The sequence below is a fragment of the Drosophila virilis genome, chromosome 3 (assembly GCF_030788295.1).
Source record: "Drosophila virilis strain 15010-1051.87 chromosome 3, Dvir_AGI_RSII-ME, whole genome shotgun sequence".
NCBI lineage: Eukaryota > Metazoa > Arthropoda > Insecta > Diptera > Drosophilidae > Drosophila > Drosophila virilis.
The window spans coordinates 21,635,173-21,659,307 of record NC_091545.1 but is presented as its reverse complement, the minus strand read 5'-3'; the positions used below and the strand labels follow the sequence as shown (position 1 = coordinate 21,659,307).

General features: G+C 42.6%; 6 protein-coding genes and 1 non-coding gene across 10 annotated transcripts; 4 read left to right on the top strand and 3 right to left on the bottom strand.

Moving 5' to 3' along the window:
- Nucleotides 1-816: 816 nt before the first annotated feature.
- Hsp67Ba (Heat shock gene 67Ba) lies at nt 817-3,213 on the top strand. Its single transcript, XM_002048164.4, has one exon. The coding sequence runs from the start codon at nt 998-1,000 to the stop codon at nt 2,594-2,596; it is 1,599 nt and encodes a 532-aa protein (XP_002048200.1). The 5' UTR covers nt 817-997; the 3' UTR covers nt 2,597-3,213.
- Nucleotides 3,160-4,078, top strand: LOC6622627 (heat shock protein 26). The gene has a single exon (XM_002048163.4). The coding sequence runs from the start codon at nt 3,287-3,289 to the stop codon at nt 3,935-3,937; it is 651 nt and encodes a 216-aa protein (XP_002048199.1). The 5' UTR covers nt 3,160-3,286; the 3' UTR covers nt 3,938-4,078.
- Nucleotides 4,079-4,995: 917 nt separating this feature from the next.
- On the bottom strand, nt 4,996-17,082 carry LOC6623457 (uncharacterized). Of its 3 annotated transcripts, none has more exons than XM_015175988.3 (7): nt 16,393-17,082; nt 16,203-16,338; nt 8,192-8,423; nt 7,880-8,024; nt 7,694-7,814; nt 6,028-6,695; nt 4,996-5,962 (listed from the first exon to the last, which is right to left on the bottom strand). In XM_015175988.3, exons 2-7 carry the CDS (start codon nt 16,289-16,291, stop codon nt 5,313-5,315), a joined length of 1,905 nt encoding a protein of 634 aa, XP_015031474.1. In that variant the 5' UTR covers nt 16,292-16,338; nt 16,393-17,082; the 3' UTR covers nt 4,996-5,312. The 3 variants fall into 3 exon arrangements, with proteins under 3 accessions (XP_015031474.1, XP_070064291.1, XP_002048198.1); XM_070208190.1 differs by having other exon boundaries at nt 16,407-17,082; XM_002048162.4 differs by having other exon boundaries at nt 16,203-17,082.
- Nucleotides 6,863-7,524, top strand: LOC26531603 (uncharacterized). Its single transcript, XR_011416384.1, has 2 exons — nt 6,863-7,113; nt 7,165-7,524. It is a non-coding gene; the product is annotated as an uncharacterized protein (transcript).
- A 146-nt stretch (nt 17,083-17,228) lies between the features above and the next one.
- On the top strand, nt 17,229-18,179 carry Fadd (fas-associated death domain protein). The gene has a single exon (XM_002048161.3). The coding sequence runs from the start codon at nt 17,368-17,370 to the stop codon at nt 18,052-18,054; it is 687 nt and encodes a 228-aa protein (XP_002048197.1). The 5' UTR covers nt 17,229-17,367; the 3' UTR covers nt 18,055-18,179.
- Nucleotides 18,170-21,187, bottom strand: eIF4E1 (eukaryotic translation initiation factor 4E1). Of its 2 annotated transcripts, none has more exons than XM_015175987.3 (5): nt 21,028-21,187; nt 18,968-19,377; nt 18,809-18,908; nt 18,649-18,736; nt 18,170-18,581 (listed from the first exon to the last, which is right to left on the bottom strand). In XM_015175987.3, exons 1-5 carry the CDS (start codon nt 21,049-21,051, stop codon nt 18,418-18,420), a joined length of 786 nt encoding a protein of 261 aa, XP_015031473.1. In that variant the 5' UTR covers nt 21,052-21,187; the 3' UTR covers nt 18,170-18,417. The 2 variants fall into 2 exon arrangements, with proteins under 2 accessions (XP_015031473.1, XP_032291055.1); XM_032435164.2 differs by lacking the exon at nt 21,028-21,187 and adding an exon at nt 19,465-20,338.
- A 273-nt stretch (nt 21,188-21,460) lies between these two features.
- On the bottom strand, nt 21,461-22,331 carry LOC6622434 (transmembrane protein 70 homolog, mitochondrial). Its single transcript, XM_002048159.4, has 2 exons — nt 21,744-22,331; nt 21,461-21,685 (listed from the first exon to the last, which is right to left on the bottom strand). Exons 1-2 carry the CDS (start codon nt 22,248-22,250, stop codon nt 21,488-21,490), a joined length of 705 nt encoding a protein of 234 aa, XP_002048195.1. The 5' UTR covers nt 22,251-22,331; the 3' UTR covers nt 21,461-21,487.
- Between the last annotated feature and the right edge of the window lie 1,804 nt (nt 22,332-24,135).

The window sequence follows — 24,135 nt, the reverse complement described above, 5'->3', positions numbered from 1 at the left end:
TATATATATGTGTGTGTGTGCGTGTGCGTGTGCCGTGGAGAGGCGCAGCAAACCAGCTGTTGTTGTAGTTGCTACAATCGCACCGGTTCGGTAACCGGCCGCCGGCACGAACAATTTTTTAGCGGCCTCTCAGCTGTTTAGCTGTTTGCCGGCTGAGCGCAGGGAATTCAGCTGCAACATGGCCACTTTACATGCTCTTATCTTCATTTATATTTACGTCTATGCATGTGAGTGTGAGTGTGAGTGTGAGAGTGAGTGTGTGTGCTTGCGTATATCTGCACATATAAACAATATGCATATGTATGTACATATATTGTCTGGGCAAACCATGGCCAGAGCCGAGGCGTAGGTCGAGAGGCTGGAGCCGGTTTTCAAGTTGCCGGTTTGTGTGTGTCTCCAACGTCGTCGGCCTGGAATACTTTCTTTGTTCTCGCAACCGGAAAATTGCCAACTTCGCATTGCGAAAAAGCAGACACACACACACACTCACACACACACACATACACATCTATATATACATACAGAGACATATGTACATGCACATGCACGTTTGTAGATAGGCCGTGATTTTTGGATCTTATTTCGAGGGGTGTCGCCGCCAGGTTTTGTTCTATTGATTTTTTGCCAAAACTGTGCAAATAAACAAAGATTGCGCATGGGAAACGTTGGCCCAGCCTCACTTTGCATAAGCCGACGCAGCCAACGACAGCGCCGTCAAGTCCGAGCCGGCACTCGTGGCTGCTGCTGCAGCGCATTTCCAGGCCAGACATTCGCTTTCCATTCAGCGCTGCACAGTCGTTTAAAAGGTTGAACATTCAGCCATAAGAGCTCAAACGCCATCCAGTTAGAAGCCGGAACGGATCGCACACGGAACGCTTGCAGCGAGATTCAGTGCCAGTGCCAGTGTCAGTGCCAGTGTTAGTGTCGCCAGATCCCAGCCAGAAACCATAGCCATAGACAATTAGCAGCCAAGGCCCATAGCTAGTGAAATCAGAGAATGTCGCTAATCCCGTTTATACTTGATCTGGCCGAGGAGCTGCACGACTTTAACTTCAATCGCAGCGCCAGCCTCGGCCTCGGCCTGGGCATGGGCATGGGCATGGGCATGGATATTGACGATGTTGGTTTCGGTATGTATCCGCTGGAACAGCTGGCCGCTGCATCGGCTGCCGCACAGCCGCCCCAGCACTCGCATCCGCAGCTATCGCCCTCAAACAGTGCGCGTCGTGGCACACGTCTCGCCCACGCCCACGCCCACGGTCAGACGCCAGCAGCATCGGTGCTGTGGGTGCCCATCAAGGGTGGGCAGGGCCAGCAGCAGCGTCATCATCCCTACAGCCGTGTGGCCGGCGCCAAGACCGTCTGCTGCAATAAGTCGCTGCTGGAGCTGGAGAAGGAGCTGGGCGACAAGGTCAACTCGTCCACTTCGGGCGCTGGCTCGCTCTCCGGCGGCGGCAGCTCGGCGAATGCCAGCAAATCGGCATCCGCCTATTCGGTGGTCAATCGGAACGGCTTCCAGGTGAGCATGAACGTCAAGCAGTTCGCACCTGACGAGCTAACCGTTAAGACCATCGACAACTGCATCGTGGTCGAGGGGCAGCACGACGAAAAGGAGGACGGCCACGGCGTCATCTCGCGTCACTTTATACGCAAATACATGCTGCCGAAGGGCTTCGATCCGGCCGATGTCCATTCCACGCTTTCTTCGGATGGCATACTCACCGTTAAGGCGCCACCACCGCCACCTCCGCCCGCCGCCAAAGCGGGCGAGGAGCGACCCATTGAGCGCATCGTCGACATACAGCAGTCGGTTCCAGTCCCATTAGCCGTACTGGCGCAGTCCAAGGATGCGCAGCAGATGCCAGCTGCAAAAAGTGCAGCCAGCGACGAGGAGCAGCCAACCCCAAAAACAGCTGCACTCGCTCCCATCAACGAGCAGAAGAGCGCCGAAGAGCGTAACGGCAGCGGCAGCGGCAGCGGCAATGGAGAGCCAGACGCTGTCGTCGACGGCGACGGCGACGTCAACGCAACTAAAATTGCTGAGGAAACTGCAAATGCAAAAACAAAAGAGAACGAGAAAGAGAAAGAGACTGAGCCCGTTGTGCAAACTTCCAATTCCAATTCAATTTCCACTTCTAATTCCAATGGCGAGCAGCAGCAGGCGATTTCGGAGTCAAAGTTAATGGAAGTGGACACGGCTGAAGATGCCATCGTTGCCACCGCAACCATTGGCGAGAAGGAGGACTCCACTGAAGCTGCCGTCAGCAGCAGCGGCACAGCCTCGGCCGAGGCCGATGAGGCGAAAACCGAAGATGCCAATGCAAACGGTAATTCGTCCAGCTCCAACTCAAATTCGAATGCCGAAAAAGCTGTTGCCGAGCAAGAAACAGATGCGGAGTTGCCAGCCGCCAAAAAAGCCAAAACAGAAACCGATGAGCCGCCCGTGGAGCAGGAGAAAGTCGAAAAGTGCGCCGCCAAGGGCGCGGAGGAGATCGCTGCCGTAGACGCCGCCATTCTACTGGCCAAGAAGCAGGCCAGCGAGAACGGCGCAACCGCCGGCAAGGCTGAGGAGCCGCCCCTAGCAGCGGCCAAGTGAATGTAGAGACTGACAGAATTGATACACATGGCAGAGAACTAAACAAAAACTAATAATAATAATAATAATAATGATAATGATAACAGAACAAAATATCTAATTGGAATGCGTTTTATTCTATAAATGTTTTTTGTTTGTGTGTGTTTTCAATAATTCACAATAAATAATACATGATAGGGCCTGCAGGTAAACGAGATGAGAACTATGATATATGAAATTATGATTTCCTAAACAAGTGTGAAACAATTACGACTACAAGTATTCAGTAAAAATAAGCGTATTATGTACTTAAAATTTGAAGTAAATAAAGATTCAAAGAGTGCGTTTGCGTTTGCGTTTGCCTTTGCTTTTCTTCGCTGTTATTTCCCCGTCTATGATTCTCTTTTACACACAGCAACAGCAACAGCAACTCTTTCCAGCTGTTTTGCTCTCTGAGTTACACATACTATGACAACTGTGCGATGTTTTTTCTTCTGCTCTCTAGACTCTGCGCGATGTTTCCAGAAGTGCACATTTGCCGGCTATAAAAGCAGGCGCCAACTGCTGTGCCGTTACAGTTTAACAACAGTATTCGTCGAGAGTAGAACTTCGCTGTGCGAAAAAAAAAAAAGAAATAAGAAATATATTAAACCGGCAGAAATTTTTTCTGAAGCTACATAACCTGAAAATATAAAAAGAACTTAAAACAAAATGTCGATATCTCATCTGATTTCGCTGGTTGATGCTCTGAACGAGCCTCGTCAACCCGTCTACGACTTTGGATTGGGCATGCATCCGCGCCAACTACAAGCTCGGGCCATGCCCCAGTCGCTATTGTCTCCATGGCAGTGCCCACATCCAGCCTGTCCCACATCGCCAGCCGGCAAGATTATGGCCAGCCGGCGCAATCGCGATTTGGCGAAGATGACAAACGGAGAGGGCGATGGATGGCGCTGGCCCGTCTCGCAGGTGGGCAAAGATGGCTTCCAGGTGTGCATGGACGTCACCCAGTTCACGCCCAGCGAACTGAACGTCAAGGTGGTGGACAATTCCATTGTGGTCGAGGGCAAGCACGAGGAGCGTGAGGACGACCACGGCTACATCTCGCGCCATTTTGTTCGGCGCTACGCCCTGCCCCAGGGCTACGAGGCCGATAAGGTGGTATCCTCTCTGTCCTCCGATGGCGTGCTGACTGTGAGCGTGCCGAAGCCGCAGCCCATTGAGGACAAGTCCAAGGAGCGTGTGATTCAGATCCAGCAAGTGGGACCCGCTCATCTGAATATCAAGGAGAATGCCGCCGAGCAGAAGCCGGAGGAGTCGAAAGCCAAGAACGCAGCCAATGGCGGCAAAAACGCCAAGTAGAAGCTGTCCATCATTCTGTCATTATCATTCCTAATCATATCACATTCTATTTATTAAAAACGATATGTACAAACAAAAAGACTAATAAGTTATAATAAAGAAAAGATATTAATGTTAGTTAAACAACTGTGAAAATACGAACTTGAACTTTTTCATTCTTTGGCCGCCATTTTTATTTTGGAACTTTTGCAGTTCACTTTGTTCAATTCAGTTCCCTTTTATAAGTTCCAACTCATAAATCCCGTAACCTGTTAAGTAGTGACGTCATTCTCTTTGGAATAGTTTTTTATGTATTTGTTTCGCATATATTTATTTAAATATTTGAATGCATAATAAAAAATGTAGTTGTCCTTTTGCCGTAATGCCGGGCAACTTGTCGCGATCATAAGTATGCACTGTATATATTATGCTAATTCTATAACTAAAACGGCTTCAATTTTTTGCAAGCTGAGGATTTACAATAGAGAGCCGCTGAAGCTGCACGGAGAAGCTTCCAGGCAGGAGCTTTTGCACTTTTAATCATCAAAATGCCATTTAAATAGTCGTTTTCTGGTTGTTCTTGTTGTTGTTGTTATTCATTTAAAATTACATATTTTAGATTTGTTGTTTGTGTGTTTGCATTGATTTTTGTTACGGTTGTGTTTGCAGCTGTTAATGTTAATGTTAATGTTATTATCGTTTATGTTATGTTATGTAAGGTTAAGTTTTTATGTGTATATTCAATGACGCTTAATCACAGATCAATTTTTAAAATTTTCATTTGACTTAGAAGTTAAGAAACAAAATACAAAATGTCACAAGTTCACGTCTGCTGCTTCTTGCATTTAATTATAATATATGTATATAAGCTACACATAAAAGGATTTGGCTTAGGCAGCGGATGTGGAAGGATGGGCGAGGCAGGGGGGTCACGTTCGACAGGAGTTGGGAAAATGGGAATTTTATGCAGCTTTACTCGATATATATATATAAGATGTAATTCTGCTCATTTGTTCAGTGCCTGTCTATATAATTCTATATTTAGATATAGATGCTGTTTTTTTTTCTTCATATTTTCCCTCTTCGAATGAAACTATATTTGTTTTGTTCTAAACGTACATTATTTTCTTGTGTTTTGTTATGTTTGCAGTCTCAAAATTGTTTATGGGCTTTGTTAAACATGGTTACGAGATACGATGTTAAATTAGGAGCGGCAACGAGCCAAGGATAGGTAGGATTATGGTATTTAAAAAAAAAAAAACAAGTAAATGGTATTTGTGGCTCTGTCTGTCTGTCTGTCGTTCTGTCTGACTGTCTGGGGGTCCAGCGCCAAATACTTTCAACATGGATAGAGAGACACAGTGTGGTTTGCTGAGGATCCGTGGGCGGGGCACAATCATTTTTTGATAAGACTTTCGCAGCTGCTGCTGAGATTTGGCAACGACTTGAAAAACAAACGCGAGCGATCCATTTGCGCATCGGCCGACGAACGATTGGAGGCTTTGCTGGCGCTGCCAATGCCAGCACCATTATTCGTTTCGTCCACGCCCTTGTCAAAGGATCGACGCAACACCAGCTGCTGCTGCTGCTGCTGGTGGTGACTGGCGTATGCAGCTGGTGGGGAGAGCGGCGACGTGGGCAGCTCGATGTCCAGCACAGTGTCGCCGCCTTCGGCATTTGTGCCTAGCATGGCCTCCTGCTCCATGTCCAGCTTGGTGTCCGAGTAGCGGCGCACATCGCCCCCCTCCCTGCCCAGTTGGCAGTCGGAGGCGACCGCACAGCAGCTGAGTCCCGTTTGCTGCTCAGTGCCCAGTATGCTGGAGTGGCGATAGTCGATCTTTGGTGGCGTGCTGTAGTCATAGGCAAGTGGTGTTGCCACGCCCACGCACAGGGGCGAGTCGTTGAGTATATCACGGTTCTCCAGAAAAATGGACGAATTGGAGTAGCGCTTCGACTGATGCGGCTTGTAAGCAAAGCCGCCCAGTCCATTGGCCACGGCATGCGAGACACCGGAGCTGATCGAGGGCGCCTTGTGCTCACCGCTGCCTGCAATCGGAATAGGGATTTGAGCATATATTTGAAGCAGTAGTTAATGCATTACCAATACTGACCACTAAAACTGCTTAGCTGCATCGCGTGCTCACGGCCGGTGTCTGTGGAAATGCCGCTGGCACTGAGATCTTGTCGCGAACCGGCGCACAGATCTGTGGCCGAGCCGCGACTGGAGCTCTCCGAGTGCTCCAGCACATTGTGTATGGAGTCATGGAACGGTGTCATGCTGCCCGAGCCCTGCGGGCAGGGCCGAAACGATGAGATCTGCGAGACGACATCGTCCAATGCCCAGTCGCGATCGTAGTTGTGCTGCGACTGGGAGCACTCAATGTTGGCCGCCACAGCCACCTGACCCAGCTGCTGGCCCGTCTGCTGCCGCTGTGCATGCGAATCCTCGGTCTGGGTGCCCGCGCAGCTGCTGCTGTGCGGCACCACGTCCAGCTGCAGCATGTGCTGCGGCGAGGCGTTCAGCAGGCGCTGCTGCAGCTGCAGCTGCATTTGCTGTTGATGCTGATGCAGAACCGCCGACGACGCATGCTCCAAGGCGCCGCAGCTCGAGTCGTGAACAGCATGATTTGCGCCGCCAGAGGCATTGATCTCAACGGTGCCATTGACCGCACCATGGCCCAGCGAGCTGTGCCTCTCGCTGAAGTGATGGTGGGCAGCCACTGGCGATGGCGGCGCCAGCGGATGTATTTTCTCCGGCGCGTTCTGTATGAGCAGGATCCTGCAAGGAAGAGTTGCCAGCATTAAGAAAGTGAGAAAGTGAGAAAATTGTTAATAGCAAAAGCAAATTCTTAAATAAACCACAACCCTTTGAGCTGTTGTGACAACGGAAACAGAGTATTATGCAGTCAGTACAAGTATTTATACAATTGTGCATTAATTTTTGTGGCTGTTTTTTGTAACAGATGTTCTAAATTACTTTGTTATTGGATTATTTTGTTCATTCTCGAGTTGTTTTGGTATTTAAGAGCAATTCTTAAATGTTTGCCACTCAGTTTGCATTTGTAGCTGAACTGTAAGTTTTGTGCTTTGTATTCAAATGAAGTTATATTTGGCTCTGGTTTGTCTGGCGCTGGTGGGTTTTGTGGCCCACACCGAGGCGAGAAGAGAGACGCTGCCACAATGTCCTGGACAACCCAGTAAGTGACTATTCAGTATGTGTTCGAGCGAAAGCTAACTATTTCTGTTAGTTGCCCACAGCTGCAATATACGCAGAGATCTTGGACACGATCGCTATGACTGGTGCAAGGATTTTGCAATGCCTGAGATGTGGTATTACAACAGATTGCATCGGTCCTGCAATAAGATGATCTTTCTTGGCTGCGGTGGCAATTTCAATCGTTTTTGCACAGAAAAGGAGTGCGAGCAAACGTGTCTGACCTCAGACGAAGACAAAGAATAAAAAATGCTATTAATTATATATACACTATATATATATATAATACAATAATATGTATTGTAGGTGGACTACAATAATTCAAATAAAGTGTATTCTATTGCGCCCCAAGAGAGCCTATACACAAAGCTTAGCTGGGTAACATAGCACCTCAGATTAATGGGTTTTCAACAAACGAACAACTGGAGAACTAATCTTAATTGAAAAAATTATAGCTTCGAGCAGCCGCTGTTTGTCTGCCTTTTCAATAAATAAATTATCCATTTGCTTTGGTGTGGCATGTTTTTTATCCTTTGAGCATCGGCTACGGATGGACTACTCGCCTGTTGAGTGCCTTCCAGCGATGGCACAGATGCAGATAGGCCTTGCACTGGATGTACATGAAGACAACGCCGCCAGTGAGGCCAACGGTGACAACGGCCAGCTTTGTCCAGAAGGGCCAATCTGTGTGGGCGAATAAATTCAGTTGAGTTAAGCTATATATGAAGCGTTTATGGGGGTATACAAACCAATCACTCCACGTTTTACATCATCTGCGGCCCGCTCGATGAGCACACACAGCGACCAGATGACACACAGGGCGGCCGCACAGTGGAAGAGCACCGTGCAGCATAGCCGGCGCCTCTCAATGCTGGAGATGTCAAGGCTGCGCCACTGTCAGCCGCAATGCAATCGATGGCCGGCATAGAGGAAGCCAAACAATGCGAACAACAAAATAATATATGTGCAAGAAAAAAAAAAAAAAAAAAGCGAGAAAATACAAAGCGAAATAAATTAGTTTCGAGCATTAGATAGGAAAAATGTCAGCTGATACGACTTACCTCATTGAAGGGCTTTATTTTGGTGTGCATGATAAAGGGGAACTTGCACAGCTCGCAGGAGTTGGTCGCCGATGCCGTCAGCCACTGTTGCAGGCACGCCTGGTGCACATACTTCAGACTGCCGGAGCAGTAGCAGGGCGTCAGTAGCGGATTCTGTGGATCGCTCTCGCAGTGGCAGATGCGGCAAATGTCGCCGCTATTCTGTGACGCCTGGCTGCTGCCAGAGCCGAATCTGCGAATAAATTTGGACACGATTAAAAAAGTCGCAACTCTGACCTTTAAAAGGCGCGCGTGTGGATGTTTGTGTGTGTGTGCGTGTGGGGCGTGACCTTCAACTGGAAACCCAAACAGAATTACTTGAGTCGAAACGGCAGCCATTTGTTGCCACACTTGATTGGCAGCAAAAACGAAAAAAAAAATAAAAATAAAAAAATATAGTAAACCCGGACAGTCGGGCAGCAGCTCTTGGAACCGGAAAACTCATTCACTGCCTTTGTTCGATGTTTTTAACAAAGCATTTGTTAAGGGTCACGGTTGAAGCGAGCCTGCGCTTTGTTCTTTCATTATGTCCAAATATAAATGTTAATGTGTAAACAATTTTATAGCCCTCTATATGATTGCATCTACTATTAAAATATATATACTCATTTAACCCATTGCCGCCCTAGGTTTTACGGTTCTTACAGCTATTGTTGTTAGTTTATTTAAACTTTTTGTAAACCTTCCCATTACATGACCTTTAATTGTAAATTTGGCCTGTCTCTTGATGCATCTATCCTTATAGGTGCGTCGTTCTCAGAGGCTTTGGGAGCTGTAGCCTCCATATAAGATCAAGTTTACATTACTTCTTGTCTAATGGCCTTTCTCTGCGATTCTCATAAGTTCAAGTAAGGCTTAGAGCTTTTGTGGCTTGTACAGTTTCAAGTTTAACTTAAACTTACTATTCAACGAACTTACATTTTAGTCATTCGATTGAGACCCATTCACCGTTCATTATTGCATTTGATGATAGCTCAAATATATATACATATATATGTATTTAATTACACCATACAACATTTATGAACTTTTTTCGTGTACAACGGTTTTAATTGCGCCTCTGAACATTTTAATAAATTCTTTGGTAATTTGCAATTAGACCTTTATTCAACAAACAGTTTGGTTCGTTAGTTAGAACGACAATTGTAAGCAATTAAGCCATGATAGGACTTCGAAACAGATGAGTCAATAATAAAGAGGAGACACTCTACTAAATCAAATGAAAAACAAAACGATTTTGTAGTTCAAGTAGTTTTTAATGAGGGAAAGTCTTTCATTTGTATTAAGGATAATATGAATATAAATGATAAGTGTACAGCCGATACTCAGTGTACTCATTATATTAATGAATATTCGTATATTAGTTGAAAAGTGCTAGACTCAAATAATACTTATAGAAACCTACTTAATTACGGTGTGTGAAAATGTATCTAATATTTACATAGGTCATTTTGTGTACTATTTACGTATTGTGCCTTATATTTGAGCTGGACTTCGCCTTTGTTGATAAACATTTCCGAAAACAATTTGCACAACACCTTGGAGCCAGAGCCAACGTGTCGTTAAATAAACAGAAACACTTCATTTAGTTAGCACATTGCATTTTCCTATAGACTATTGATATAATGATCGGGCAATAAACATATATATTTGCTTATTTATGTATATATAATATTTATGCTTGAAGTTCGGCTTACAAAAAAAATAGTATGCGTAATATATTCATTCGCATTTGATTTTTCGTGGAACGAGTTTTTGCAAGCGAATTCGAAGTAATTCAACAAATTCTATGAACCAAATAGTGATTATTTATTATTACAATTTGTTGTCCCTAGGGAACAGCTCTTGTTCAACAAATAGTTTATTATTATTATTATTTTTTTTTTGTTTTGTTTTGCAGGGTATCACAGAGTCAAAACACGTGAACCTAGGCATTCGCATTTATTGGGAATTCTTGTGTAAATTATTTATAGGTTCTTGTTTTTTGGAAAAAGATGAACACGCTATTTCCGAATCATTATTAATCTCGCTGCGTGTTTGTTTTTATTGTTTCAGGTCGATAAGAAATTCAAATGTTTCTGATTATTTCGTATTCGTATAAAAAAACATGCGAGTTCGTTAAATACGAAAATGAAAGAGAAAAGTAATTTGCATGGACCCTGAACATGAATAAAGGTAACTTTCTATGACATGTCAAAGCTGATGCATTGTCCACGATAATGCCTTCAATCATTCATTAGTTCCAGTTGCGTTTTCAATTAGCTGGTCAAGTTCATGGCGGGCGCAATTAGTCGAGCGGGCCGGGCTATTATTAGAGCATGTTTACGCCCACGCCGGGCCGGGCTATGGGGCGTCATTGGCGTCTAACTAACAACATTTGTTGGCCAATAGACGCTGGCCAATTGGCCAAAATAGGGTTAAAAATTGGTTTCAGTTGAGCCACTTTTACTTTCTGCCACCACCCTTTTTAGAGTTCAGACAGCAAGTGCGTGATTGCGCCGAAGGACATCGCAGGACACACAGCCACAAAGCCAGTCAAGCGTTTGTGTTTGTGTTTTTTATTGCTGCTGCCGGTTGTCATCACATTTGTTGTGGGCCTGGGCCATGGGCCATGGCCATGTCCGAGTAGTTGAGCTGTGTCCAATGCCTCGTTGCTCGGCAATTGACTGTCCTTGGATCAATAAAACGCATTTGGAAAGTGTGAAACAGGCAAACACAGTAGCCAGACCGTTCATAAAGCACATACTTATATATACATATACATTTGTCGCTAAATATCACTTTGGATACGTGTCTATTTGGTATATGGTGTACACTCAATTTAGTTGTTTGTTTATCCTTTAGACTCTCGGTGCCATCGTTAGGCGACATATCCATTCATGATGTCTGCCAATTTTATGACTTCATTAGTTAATAGGCTCAGGAGCCGATAAATGACAGCAGACGCCAGTCTGGCGGCATCCCCCAGTCTTCATTTGCATTCGCATCTTCCAGCCTTTTTGTTTGTCAGCCGATTTTCTTGTAGCCGTAAACAGATTAATTAGTTAAAGTAAATCGAGTTGCAGAATCGCGTCTGTCTCGCATCATGTCACATAAATTAATGTCTATTCCATATGTCCATATACCCCCCCGTCTTTTCTTTAAACAAAGCAAAACAAATTCTGGCTGCGCATCTGGCCAAATTAATGAATTTCATCAGGCAAATTAGATTTTTAACCCCAACTCGTCTTTAAATAATCAAATTCAGACTGCAACAAAATCTTTGAACACACCAGCAACAAAGCGCATTCATTGACCTCCCCCGGCTATTTTGACGCATCCAATATAAATATGAATCTATATTTGGTAGCCATACTCAAGCTTTTTGTATTTTGTGGGCTTCATAAGGAGAAAGCTTTTATATTTTGTGGCCATGCCATTAGAAATTGACGTATTAATGTAAAGCTCATTTTATCGCTGCGATAAGATACGCTTAATTCCAAAGAATAACAATCATATTTTTAGATATGTACATGCACGCGCACCCAGTATACCCAATAGGATACTTATAGGGTGGGCAATATATATATGTATTAAAAAATTGCTGGTTGCCAAAGGGGTTTATTGGGTTTCTGTGTGAATAACACACATATATATATATACTTTATATAGATAAAAATATACACAATATATCTACGTCAACAAAAACCATATTTTTATAGAGTTACGAGCTAAAAGTATCCTAATTTTGTATAGCTTCTCTCATTTTATCAAAATTGTTTAAAATATATAGATAGGTTCGGCTTGTTTTTTTTTTTTATAGACATATACAAGATTGCACAGTCCCCAAATGAAATAAAATTAATTTTCAGATTTATAGAGCTCTGAAATTTAATAACGTTTCGTTAAGTACAAAATATGTTATTACTCTCAATTTTCTCAGCAGTAAAAGTGTTTTTTTTTTCTCTTATTTTTAAGCAGACACTGCTTAAATTAAAGCTGGGGGAAATCGTAAAAGCTGGCGCAAAAATTCAAGAATTTATTTTATAATTTAACTGTTTTTTACTCAAACCCATAATGTGTTAATATTATGTCACAACCTATGTAACTTTGAATCGTTGTTTAGATGCAGCTTACCATTAGACATTCATATAGGATATTAAATTAATAGCTAGAAGTTTCTTATTTTTTGTACAACTTTATAAATTGAGTTTTTTACACAGACGACAGAATATGTCTCTGTTCGGGAGTGTTAAATTTTGCATTGCATTGTTTCTAATTTGCTGAAGAAAAAAAGGAACACAGATCCTGTTCATGTAGGAACATAGATCGTGCACAAGCTTTAAGGTGGACTCGAAAAGTCGCTTTTAGTCGAGCTTTTATTGCCGTTTTAAAGTTTGTGCTAGATGCATTGGGGATTGATCTGCAATAGCAAAGCTGTAGACAGCTCTGTGTCAAGCACAAAGTGAGTCAGAGCTTTTGATCGAAAATTCAGCTCTGTCCGCTCAACGAGAGTGCGGCAGGGCAGGGCGCGTCTCAAGCTTTTTTTCGGCCAGCATGCACTAATACATGCACACTTACTAACACACACGTAAACAGCAGCTGATGAAACGTGGCTCAGATATATGTACATATTTATAATTGTTAATTTTAATATGCACATGCTACTATCGCATTTCCACATTCGAGACAGGTGCAAATTTCAATAAAATAAAAACAACTTTCGGTATCTTTTGTTTTCGGTTTCCAGTTTCCGTTTGCAGTCCGCAAAGTTAGCCAGTTCGAGTTGTTGTTGTTGTTGTTGTTGCAATTGCCCTTGCTCGCTTCCGCTGTCACATCAAGAGGTGCATACATGTGTGTGTGTGTGTGTGTGTGTGTGTGTGTACCAGTCATATTTATATGGACACTGCGAGTCGCCGCTATCAGGCAATCAATTCAATCAGTTGCATTAGTGCAATAGACTATGCTCTCACATGTATGCGGTAATTAATAGCGCATTCGCTGCACCCCCTCGCCATCAGGCAGCAAGGCAATCGAAAGTGCTGGGCGACCATTCTCCCGTTGCGATCGAGGGTATTTGAGCCACAGCATGCGTAACGTATACGCAACGTATTACGCGCCAAACTGAATGATTGCAAATAATAATAATTACACGCATTCATTTTGGTGTCAGTCTGAATCTCTGATGTTGACACTCGTCATATCTGGTCGGTATTAAGTATTCGAACGGGTAAGCGAACCCGCTTGCATTTGGTTATCACTAAATTAGCAAAAAATGTTTGAAAACAAATTCGTTTCCCTTATATGCACACATATAGATACTTTATACGTGACGGGAAGTTGGGAGTACTGTTTTGCTTGGCCGCTTAATTTGTATACCCTGCTCAAAAAGTAGCTCGGAGTATATTGGCTTTCTGCATTCGTACAGCTGTGCCGTAAAATATGTTTAGCTTGAGACATGATTTTTTAAGAGTCAGTCAAAACTATTTGGAAACTAGCCCGCATTAAACTCAACCCAATTATATCCGTGTGAACAGAGTATTGTGCGGTCGGTTCAATGCGTTTGCTTTGTTCTTACTTGTGTTTCGCATTTATTGTCTTCGACTGTGCTTTGTTTTGCTTACTGTTTACTTTTGATATTTTGCGCGTTATTTTTGTAAGTCATTTAATTTCTTTGCAGCTACTTATTTTTAAAGCCAACTGGTTTGGGCCTTGCAGCTGGCAAAAGTCAAGCCCAGCTAAATGGTGGGCACAACTGCTTATATTGACTGTAGTATACTCTAGCTTATATAAATAGTTCGGACCGTTTGTAAATGTTTTAACCCCTTAATTGGCTGAACGGAGAAAAACTGATTAGCCAGCAAAATCAATTAGAAACTATATATTTACTTGGCTTTTAATCAGTTTGCCTATATGAAAAATACTCGAAGGGAAATCGTGGCAACGTGAAAAATATCACGTTCGCACGCTGACTAGCGGATCAGTTCACGTACGGAGCACACGGACACGCGGCCTGTGTCAACAAAACACCAGAGCTTGCAGGAGAAAAGCAGTGCACGCAAAGCAGTGCACTAATACAAAGGCATTTGCCAATGCAAAGGTATGCGTGTAAACTACGTTAATCATAATATGTTGCAGTTTGTTTCTCATAGGTTTGATCATCCAATTTAGTTTTAATGTAATTCTAGGTACATTTTTTAGTTGATATCTCAGTGTGAATTGTTAATGCTTATCTGTTAAATTATGCTGCTTTTATCATGACTGTCTTATAGTTTTATTTGCAGTTCACCGACTTAAGCAATGCCATAAAGTACGTAATTTATGGATTGAAAGCCGTGACTTTACGAAATACCTCTCCAAAGACATTATGCACTTCATTCAGGTATGTCACAACTATAAATTTGTACATGTTTATAAACATACAAGCTAGTTAATGTTACTATAATAAAATAGAAAAATCTCTTCAAATATTTACTAACTACTCCGCAAAGAAAGAATGTTCATCTTCTGACTAATAACTAACGTATTTGGGGAATTTTCTTTCATGATGTAAGGGGAAATACCTAGATAAATACATATACATACAGATGTGTACATTTGTGCTTATCAATTAAGATATTGGGCTTTTTTTTTGTTAAAAAAGAAAAAACAAATGTTTCGCATCGCATAAATACAACTGTATACAGCTGTTTTGAGTACCCCTTGCGTATAGGGCTATCGGGAGTATTCTATTGTGGCTAGTAAATGCTGTGAGCCTTATCAGTTATCAGTTCATATTTTTTCGTTTTGCAATTGAAGTGCGGGCTGTGTAAATGTTTAAACGAATTATCCGCCTGGCAAATAAGTAACCAAGACGAGTAAATATTTAATGGCAACGACTCTTGGATAGGAGGCGAAAGATTTCCACATTGCCGTAGAGATTGTGCGTGACTCTGATAAGGGAACGTCTACGTCTGCTGTAGACACAATGAGCTTCGGGTTCACACTCGCCAGTCGGAATGTGTATCTTGGGCTGTTGACTGGTTTATAAATTAAAATGACGCCATAATTATGGCCAGCGAAATGTACGCTAGCAGCTAAAACAGATGAATGAATGAATGAGTGGGCATGAATGTGTGCGTTTGGCTCGGAAGTTGATATTATAAATCAAAGTAATTAGACACCGAGTGTCAGTTGGTTGACACCTGACCGCTTATATATGCACATATATAAATCCGAGAATTTGCATTTCTATTGAAGCGCCCGTTGATAAAAAAAAATAAAACAAACGACCTATAACGATAGCGAATCGGAATTAGGTATGTATGAGTACATGCAAATAGACTAGTATGATTAATTAAATTATTTATACAACGTATTGCTCGATTCATATAAGTAATATGTGTGCTCGCTGCAGCCAATTTAATTGCCGTCATTAACATTCACTAAATGCGATTACATTAATGAGCTTTGACTGTTTGCTAGTTAAACCAGATGAGAGATTGAATCAACACATTTGACGGGCGGCTTCTGTTTTGATTTCTATGATGCATCCCACACGAGACGGGGGCCATATTAATTACGAGCTTTTCAAATGTTTTATCTTATATCCATTTGTCTTTTCCTCATAAAAGCAGCTGAATTTAGCTCGAAAATAGCTGAATTTGACAGCGGTTATTTTCCCTAGAACAACAGTGTCCGCTCATGAGAGCTTTTACTGTAATTCAAAACGGAACGCAAATAACAGAGGGGGGAGAGGTATTCAATACATTGTATTCAAAAAAAAAGAAGCAATATTTTATACTTTTCAGCTTAAAATTAACAGCGGCCCTTTTTCATTTCGGCTGCATTATGAATATTGTATTTGGTTTTGGCTCTGAATAATTTATGCGACATTTATTGCTGCCGTTGCTTTTGCAGCTTACAGTCGGGGGACAAACAATGTGCCGTTGGTTCTAACTTGGCAAATAGTGTGCTTTTGTTTTTTCTTGAAGCCGTTTGCAATCGAACTTACCTGACATTTGCGTAGTGCTGGCCGGAGCCACCGGTGCTCCAGTCTACGTGCTCAATATCTGAGGAGGTTTTTGCGTTTTCACACGACATTTTTGTGTTATTTGTTTTTGTTTTTTGTTTCTTTGCTGCTCTATGCCCTGCATTCAAAAGGATGCATTAGTGAATTTTAACAGAAATCTGGTCACTCTTACGTAGCAGTCCTTACGCGTTGTGTTGCTGTTATGTTATTATTATGGTTTTTTTTTTCTTGTGACGTTTTATGCTGCTGACCGCCGCCGTGACCCTTTACAGAGTCCCTGGCGCTGTCTTTCTCGTTTGCGATAGTCGATATGTACTCTCTTGTTATGATGTTGTTGTTGTTGTTGTTGTTCTTTTGCATTTGTTTGTTTTGAAATGGGAAACAGATGCTGGCACTGGTGCTGCTGCCGCTGCTGCTGCTTTATTTATAGCAAATGCCTGCTCTGATTGATGTTTTTTCACACTTTTTGTTCGTTGACTTTGCACAGCTTGCTTTGGTTGGGACTTACTTTGATTTCTTGCTAAATAAAAATTCAACATCTATTGCACTTCGTGTAGATTTTTAAGGCAATGAACTTTTACAATATCTGCTAGTTCGGGTTCTATACGCAAATGTATGTGTGTGTGTGTGTGTGGCGTGTCTATTATTATATATTTTGCTAATGCACAGTGCAATTATTTAATTGGATGTTTAAGTACGTTTTTGTGGCGCATTAACACGGACCGTAATCTGCAATGCTTGCTATGGGCGAGCTTGCACATATTTATATATATTTTATCAGAAGTAATTTGCTGAAGTTACAAATAAAACAAAGACATTTTGATTTAACCTGCGACAGAGACGCACTTGCACCAACAAGGGCTGCGACAACACTGAAGTGTGGCTGCATCTTTGAATCGTGGAAATACTTTCTAACAATCGATCACGAATTCGAACTGACTCTTATCGCTTTAAATTTGGTCACCCTAAAATCGATATTTCAAAAACAACCGATATGTTTCGACTACTGTAGAAAGCTTGTACTAAAAGTTTATAATGTGCTGCATTACTTTGTGACGGCCAACCCCATAGTACTCGCAACTGTCTTCCCCAAATCAAAAAAAAAAGAGTTTATTATTTTAATATTGTTTTATTTTAATATTGCACGATGGCGCTGGGAGTTCACTGGGGCTACGATATGCTGAAGCAAATGGCCCTTGAAGGTGCCAACAGCTCAGACTTGGAGGAGCTAAAAGACATTTATTCCATCGAAATTGGATCCGCTAGGAAAAGGGATCTCATCAAAAATATAGAAGACCTAATAGATTGTCTGGAGCGCAATGATGAAATAAGCGAAGAGAATGTCGAACCGCTCCGAAGTCTAAACATAAAAAATACCCAGCTGCAGGAGGCCGTAGACAGTTACCAAAGAACTGAGACAGCCAAAATACCCATCAATTACTACCAGGAGCAACGACTGGCCGAGGAGCTGCAACAGCAGTTGCACATAGCTCCACAGCGCGCGGCCCAGCCGGCGGCAGCTCCGCAGAACTATGTGACTGTGGCGCAGTTTACGGATGCGAAGCGTGCTGCGATCTTTAAAAGAATATCTCAAGAGTTGGGTCGCTCCTGGCGTGATTTGGGCCGCAAGTTGCGCATTGGCGAAGGCGCAATGGACGAGATAGAGTTGCGCTATCCGCAAGATCTCAAGTCGCGCATTCTGCGATTGTTGCAGATGTTCGAGGAGGACGAATGCACTGATCCTCGGCTGCTGCTGGTTCAGCTAAGTCGGGCACTCGCCGACTGCGGCAGAAATGACCTGCGACGCCGTGTCGAAGAAATTATGTCCCACTAGCTGCCAGAAAAGTGATTCCAATACATTGACACATGTTGCACGTATCCAATACAAAGCGCATGCCATTTACCTGCATTATGCGAATTCAATTTCATTTATAAATAAACACAAATCCTCGTTTTTAACCTTAGTTTTTCTTTATTTTCGCATATTCCATGACTAAAAAGCGGTGCGCCTGATAATACGCGCCACTCTCTGATAACAAAGGGGGTTTTATTCTCGTTTATATTCTGTTTTGCCTGCTGGGCTTGTTGACTTTACGTTGCTGTGATCGAATTGGTTATAAACCAGTATAATAAAGGCAACGCAAAATAGCTAATAAAAAAACTGTTGCAAAATTTGGAGAGCGTAGCTCGAGAAAATTTACAAATTATAGATCGATTTGACACTCGATCCCTGCTTGACCATGGTGTCCTTGTGCAGCTGGTATTGAAGCAAATTTTGGCGCCCCAGACGTAGAGCATCGCGCAGCTTGTGTCCAATTTCTAAAGCGGCCTCCTCGTTGTTGCCATTGGCAGTCCAGATGGCTGCAAGGTAACATTATAGTCAGCATATCAGTATGTGTGAAATAAATTATTTCGAAGGATCGCTTACATATCTTGTTGCTCTTGCCGCGAATATTGACAACAGCGCCGCAAATCTGATCCGAGTGATCGAATGCCTCGCCAATCAAACAAAGCAGCTAAATGGGAATAGAATATCAATTGTTGATATAATTCGAAAATAAACATCTGTCGGCCTATTCACTACTTACCACATCGAGCCACAAGTTGTCCAAATCGTTCTTAGAGCTTTTGTTCAGTGTGATCACCCAGCGACCACCCTGCTTATTGGCAGCATCCTCCCACATGGGGCTAAGGTAAACACGGATAATTATTGATTCATAAAAGTATTTAACGTGTGTTGGATTTACCGTATGCCCTTCTTGAAAAGTGAATAATCACTACCCAATTTGATCTCGGATGGCGGCTTGATGTGATTGTATAGACTCCAGAAGTCCTCGACTGTGTCAAAGCTGGTAATTTCGTTTTGCATGTCCTCCCAGGATTTGGTGCGATCGTTTTCCAAATACCACAGTGTCCATGTGTTTTGCAGCGGGTGTTTAAACAAATGCTCGGTGCGCACAGCACCATCATCCGACTGCTGCGACTCGGTGGCGGCCTTTGGCTCCTCCTTGTTTCCAGCCACCTCGGGAGCAGCAGTAGCAGCAGCAGCAGCATCAGCAGCAGCAACAGTGGCAGTCGGTGTTGGCTCCGGGCGACCCGGTGCCACTGTGTTTGCGCTAGCGTTCGCCTGCTCGTTGCCAGCAGGCACAGCGCTGCTCTGTTAACCGTTAAAATAAATTAAAGAAAATATAATTAGATATTGATTGAAGCGCAGTCAATTGGCAATTTAACGTTTGACGTTTACTTTGAACATGGTCTTGGGATTGGCAAAATTCTTCATTCTGTGAAAGTCGCTCTGCATGTTGAGGCCGAACGAGTGTCTCGAGGCTTTCGCCGCTGTTGCTGCTGATGGGAGGGAGAGCTTGAGCTTTCACGTTGTACTCGCGAGTGGGAGACGGCGAGACGCTGATTCACTTGACGCGATCGCTTGTCGTTGCTGCGTATAGGTTTATGTGCGTCTGTGTGTGTGTGCGTGCGTGTATAAGTATATGTGCGTGCGTGAAGCTTTTCTTTTGTACGTTATGTATGAATATATATATATATATATTTATGTATGTGTGTAAATAACGGGCCGGGTGGAGATATTGCTTATTGCAGTATTTTTGATTTTCGACTCTTCTGTTGCCGTTCGTTCAGCCAGTGAAGCTGAGCTGCTTACAAACAGATTTTGTGGATTCTGGAGATTTTGTGGATGTCATTGACACTACACTGACTCACTTTGCACTTATGTGTGTCTTTAGCGGAAAAAGAGAACTTGTTCAACTCGTTATGTGCAATTCGCGGCCGCTTTTTACTTTCGATGTGTGCACAATTACAATGTATATATATATTTTTTAAATAATAATACACGAAATAACTTTTTCGGGACTGAAAATGGAAGTACAAATTCCGAAATGAATGTGATGTTTGCACGCTAAAATTTACGACTACACAACAACACACACATCTGTCTGAATACACACAGTTTGCCTGGATCTTCGAATTTTTGTCACTGTCAATTTTCAAACTTTGTGGGGCAAATGAGAAAAACAGAAAATATGTTTCATTTAGATAATATTCGTGTCCAAGTTTCAATTGTTGCCGCGAATTACTGAAAGCCAACGAGCTAAACACTGAACTGTTCATCTGGGGTTAACTGCAATGAAAGTCCGCAACGAGTCGCAGTCGCCATGGCAGAAACTTAACCGTTGTTTCTTTGGCTGGCTGCTGCTGCTGCTGCTGCTGACGCTTTGTTGCTCATTGCAGTAATTTACTTTTCTGTCTCTCCTGCTTCACCTACTTTTTATGCTGCACACATGCACATGTACAAACACACATATATACATATACAAATACGTATATTTAGGTATATTAAAACGCAGGCGAACGCGAGTTAGGCGTGTGTGTACGAGCAATCTGCGAATTCCAGCGACCGAGCGACACCACAAAAAGAATGACAGCGACAGAGGCAAACGTGCGGCGTGCTTTGAAAGAGCGAACGAAAGACAACAGCATATGCAAATGGAGAGAGCAGCTTCGTAACGTAGCGTGAGCAAAAATTTACGTAGGCGACAGCAGCGTGCAAATAACAATTAAGTTCACTTCATTACGTTAATGACAAACAACAAATGTGTGGATGTGCATCTACTTTAACTAATTAAAAAATGCAAATCGAAAAACTAGCCGATGACTTGCCACGCCAGCTGCACTCATATACTGTGTAGTCATACCCCTTGCCGCCCGCTCCCTTCTTGTGCAACAGCCCTGTTTATCTACGACCCTGCCACGGCTGAAACCATGCGGCACACGTTTGCTATGTTGTTCTTACCTTTTCGTTCTCTGACACTACCATGATGTCAACGAGAGTTTATTTTGTAAAATACCGTATACGCACTCGATTTGCGTATTGAAACTCCCGGTAATTATCTGTTAAACGTTAAATAATTGCGTCTGGACAACTTTGTAAGTTCAATACAGCGTGACCGAATCTAAGGCGGTTTGTAAGTATTTGTAGTCTTTTTGGTATATACTTTACATATTTCAGAGTAATTTTGCCATTACCACTGCTGGTCACACTCTTATTCTACGTACGTCAAATCGATAGCATACCTACATGCCGATATAACATTGCCTATAATTGGCTTCTGAAGTAACATTCTGTTAAGTTTTTGACCACTGGTGCCGGTTTCAGCTTTGCTATTGTGAATAGGGGTTGAAGTTTAAATAGCTTTATGGTAGCCAAAAGTGATTTGTAACAAATATCAACTATAAATCGTAAATTTATTTCGTTATTTCTGCTTCTGCTCCGTTTCTGACTTCAAATTCAATTTAAAGTCTATAGGCTTATCATAGCCCATAATGCGTACATAGTGCTCGGGATCATCAAACAGAGCTGGGTCAACGAAAAGTGGGCGATTTTTCACCAGAAACGAGGTAAACATACCAGGAACCTCGGGCACGGTAACATCGCTTGGTCGAAACGTTGTCTATAAAGATTAAATTAAATCATAACCCATTGGGAGTCGAACTATATAAACCACATACTTTGATCTTTAACAATAAAAGGGATATCGTCGTGGCGGTGTATTCCTCCGTTACGGGATTGTAGTGCAGCTCAGTGACATATTTTTTGGTTATGAAGTGAAGCAACAAAGGCGTCACAAAGGTAAAGAAGCCACCTATGGTGCATAGGAAAACAGCCATTCCGGTTCCTCCGATTTTCATGCCCTGTTCCAGGAGAATGGGCTGCGCTGCCAATCCAGCCAAGCTGGTGGTCAATGAAAAAAGCTTCACGATCTTCATGCGCGGCGCCAGTGTTCCGTAATAGATGCGCTTTAGATTGCCGGCTTCGGAATCCTTACCAGCAGCAGTTTGTGTTGCCAACCATCTGTGCTGCTGTTGTTTTTGTTGTTTTAGTTGTGGGCTGTGCAATGTTGCTCTCGACCAGGCAGCATATCCGCAGCTGGACTGCACATGAGCGTGTCGGCTTAAGTTAGACATCATCAGCGCCAATTGTCTTCTGCATGGCAATGCAGAGCGTATTGAAAACATTTTATATACGTTTTAATTAAAAATAATTAGTTTAAAGTGATTTTCGTGCTAGATTGTTATTGAATAACATAACACATTTTGAAATCAGCTGGCCCTGTTAACGCAAGCTCGACTCTGTTAACGAACAGACTGAAATTTGCGCCTATTTAAAAGACATGAGTTGACTGCGTGCCTGCCGACGTTGCCAGACTGCTGAGTTACAATTGGAGTAGTGAGTGCCAAATTTTAAAATAGCAATTTAGATATATTTAATTTTCAATAAAACCTTTTAGCACTTTGATTCCGAAATGCAAGCAAATAATTTGTATACTACTGGAAGTTAATGGCGCTCAGATAAAATTAGATATGATTAAAGCCAAATTCATCAATTGTTGCGCACATTTTGAAGATGTTATTTGCACAGAAATGACAACAACAACTAAAACAAGGTTATGCCAATGCCAGTAGTATTATAATTGATACCAAAAACGTGCACAAATCGAATTTTATTGAGCTGATTATTTATATATTATATTATGGATATTATGCTTGTGAACTCATAATCTGTTTAAATCTAGCACAAAATGTTCTGTGTGTAGCTGTTGTAGTTGTTGTACTTGATTAACAATCAATTTTGTGTCGTGTGAGAGGTGGTGGAGGGTGGTAGGGCGGTGGGGGGTGTTGGTATGCGGCTGTAATGTGCATGTTATGGAAACCAAAGCGAGCACACAAAATGCACAAAATGCGCATGTAAATTCGCATTAATATGCTCGAATTAATGGCAATCGACAGCTGGGCGCTGGGCATATCAATTGGGCGTGGCTCGTATGTATATATGTACATATCCATATCTATATCTATCTTTGGGTGGCGCCTGCAATTTGTCGTTGTTCAACGCAAACCGCCGCTCGACCGCATTTTTTAATTTATTTCCATTTAATTGTTTAAATGAAATTGCATAACGAGCTTCTGGTTACATGCCACAACTATGCTTTTTTTTTTTTTTTGATAATTTTCTTTAGTTTATTTTTTTACAGTTTTTGTTTGGCTCATTGAATTGATGCCACAAACTGTGGCATTGTTGCATGTCCATAAGCTGCAATCGATGTCAAGTGCTGCGGCTCGAGAGCGAGCTGAAATCTCGTTTTAATGCAACCGACGCCCGATTTCATTTGGCTGCGCTCAGGCGTAACTAATCAACAATTTTCAAAGTGACCAAAAATCACATTTGAGCTGGATTTTGATTTGACCTCAGCCCACCCCCTTCCGCGCCGCTCATCTATTGCCGAGTCGGTCAACTGGTTTACTGACATGTCCAGCCCCATCCCACCCCCTGCCCCTGCTCTGCCCAGCGATGGCAATCCTTTTGTTGGCCGTGCCTTTTGTTGTCATTTCATTATTGTTATTTCATGCATCATATTCATTCGCCGTCGTCAGCGTTGCAGCCCCCAACCCCCCTCCAACCCCTCACTCATAGTAAGTTGTTGCTGGCGCTTGCCAATTGTTTGGCCAAAAATTTCACATGCAGACGAGCCAAAATAATTCATAGCAAAAAAAAAGTAGCACTGATATATGAATCTATGAGTAGCGGGGTTGGGGGCGGGTTAGCTGCAGTTAACTTAGGCAGCGACGCAGCCAGGGGGGCGTGGCAGTGACATTGCATATTGCACATTCAAATTCGTTGTGATGTCAATTTATTTTTATGCCTGGGTCACGGCGCATTTCTATTTGTGTGCTTTTTGGCCATATATAGACATATATGTACATATGTGTGTGTATTGCATTGTATTAATTGCATTATTTAGTTTATAATTAATCAAAATTATGCTGAGCATCAATAACTGCTCAAAGAGCAAAACTCACTCAATTTGAATATAGCTCAACCGCCCCTTTTAGCAGGCCAACT

Bases quoted from the DNA above. Each gene is read 5' to 3' on its own strand.
- Hsp67Ba (XM_002048164.4), top strand. From the start codon at position 998: ATGTCGCTAATCCCGTTTATACTTGATCTGGCCGAGGAGCTGCACGAC.
- LOC6622627 (XM_002048163.4), top strand. From the start codon at position 3,287: ATGTCGATATCTCATCTGATTTCGCTGGTTGATGCTCTGAACGAGCCT.
- LOC6623457 (XM_002048162.4), bottom strand. From the start codon at position 16,291: ATGTCGTGTGAAAACGCAAAAACCTCCTCAGATATTGAGCACGTAGAC. The intron at 8,424-16,202 runs GTAAGTTCGATT...ATTTATTCGCAG, and splicing joins CAGCACTACGCAAATGTCAG to ATTCGGCTCTGGCAGCAGCC. The intron at 5,963-6,027 runs GTCAGTATTGGT...TTCCGATTGCAG, and splicing joins GCAGCTAAGCAGTTTTAGTG to GCAGCGGTGAGCACAAGGCG.
- Fadd (XM_002048161.3), top strand. From the start codon at position 17,368: ATGGCGCTGGGAGTTCACTGGGGCTACGATATGCTGAAGCAAATGGCC.
- eIF4E1 (XM_032435164.2), bottom strand. From the start codon at position 19,521: ATGCAGAGCGACTTTCACAGAATGAAGAATTTTGCCAATCCCAAGACC. The intron at 19,378-19,464 runs GTAAACGTCAAA...AACGGTTAACAG, and splicing joins ATCCCAAGACCATGTTCAAA to AGCAGCGCTGTGCCTGCTGG. The intron at 18,737-18,808 runs GTAAGTAGTGAA...ATTCCCATTTAG, and splicing joins ACAACTTGTGGCTCGATGTG to CTGCTTTGTTTGATTGGCGA.
- LOC6622434 (XM_002048159.4), bottom strand. From the start codon at position 22,250: ATGTTTTCAATACGCTCTGCATTGCCATGCAGAAGACAATTGGCGCTG. The intron at 21,686-21,743 runs GTATGTGGTTTA...TAATCTTTATAG, and splicing joins TTTTATTGTTAAAGATCAAA to ACAACGTTTCGACCAAGCGA.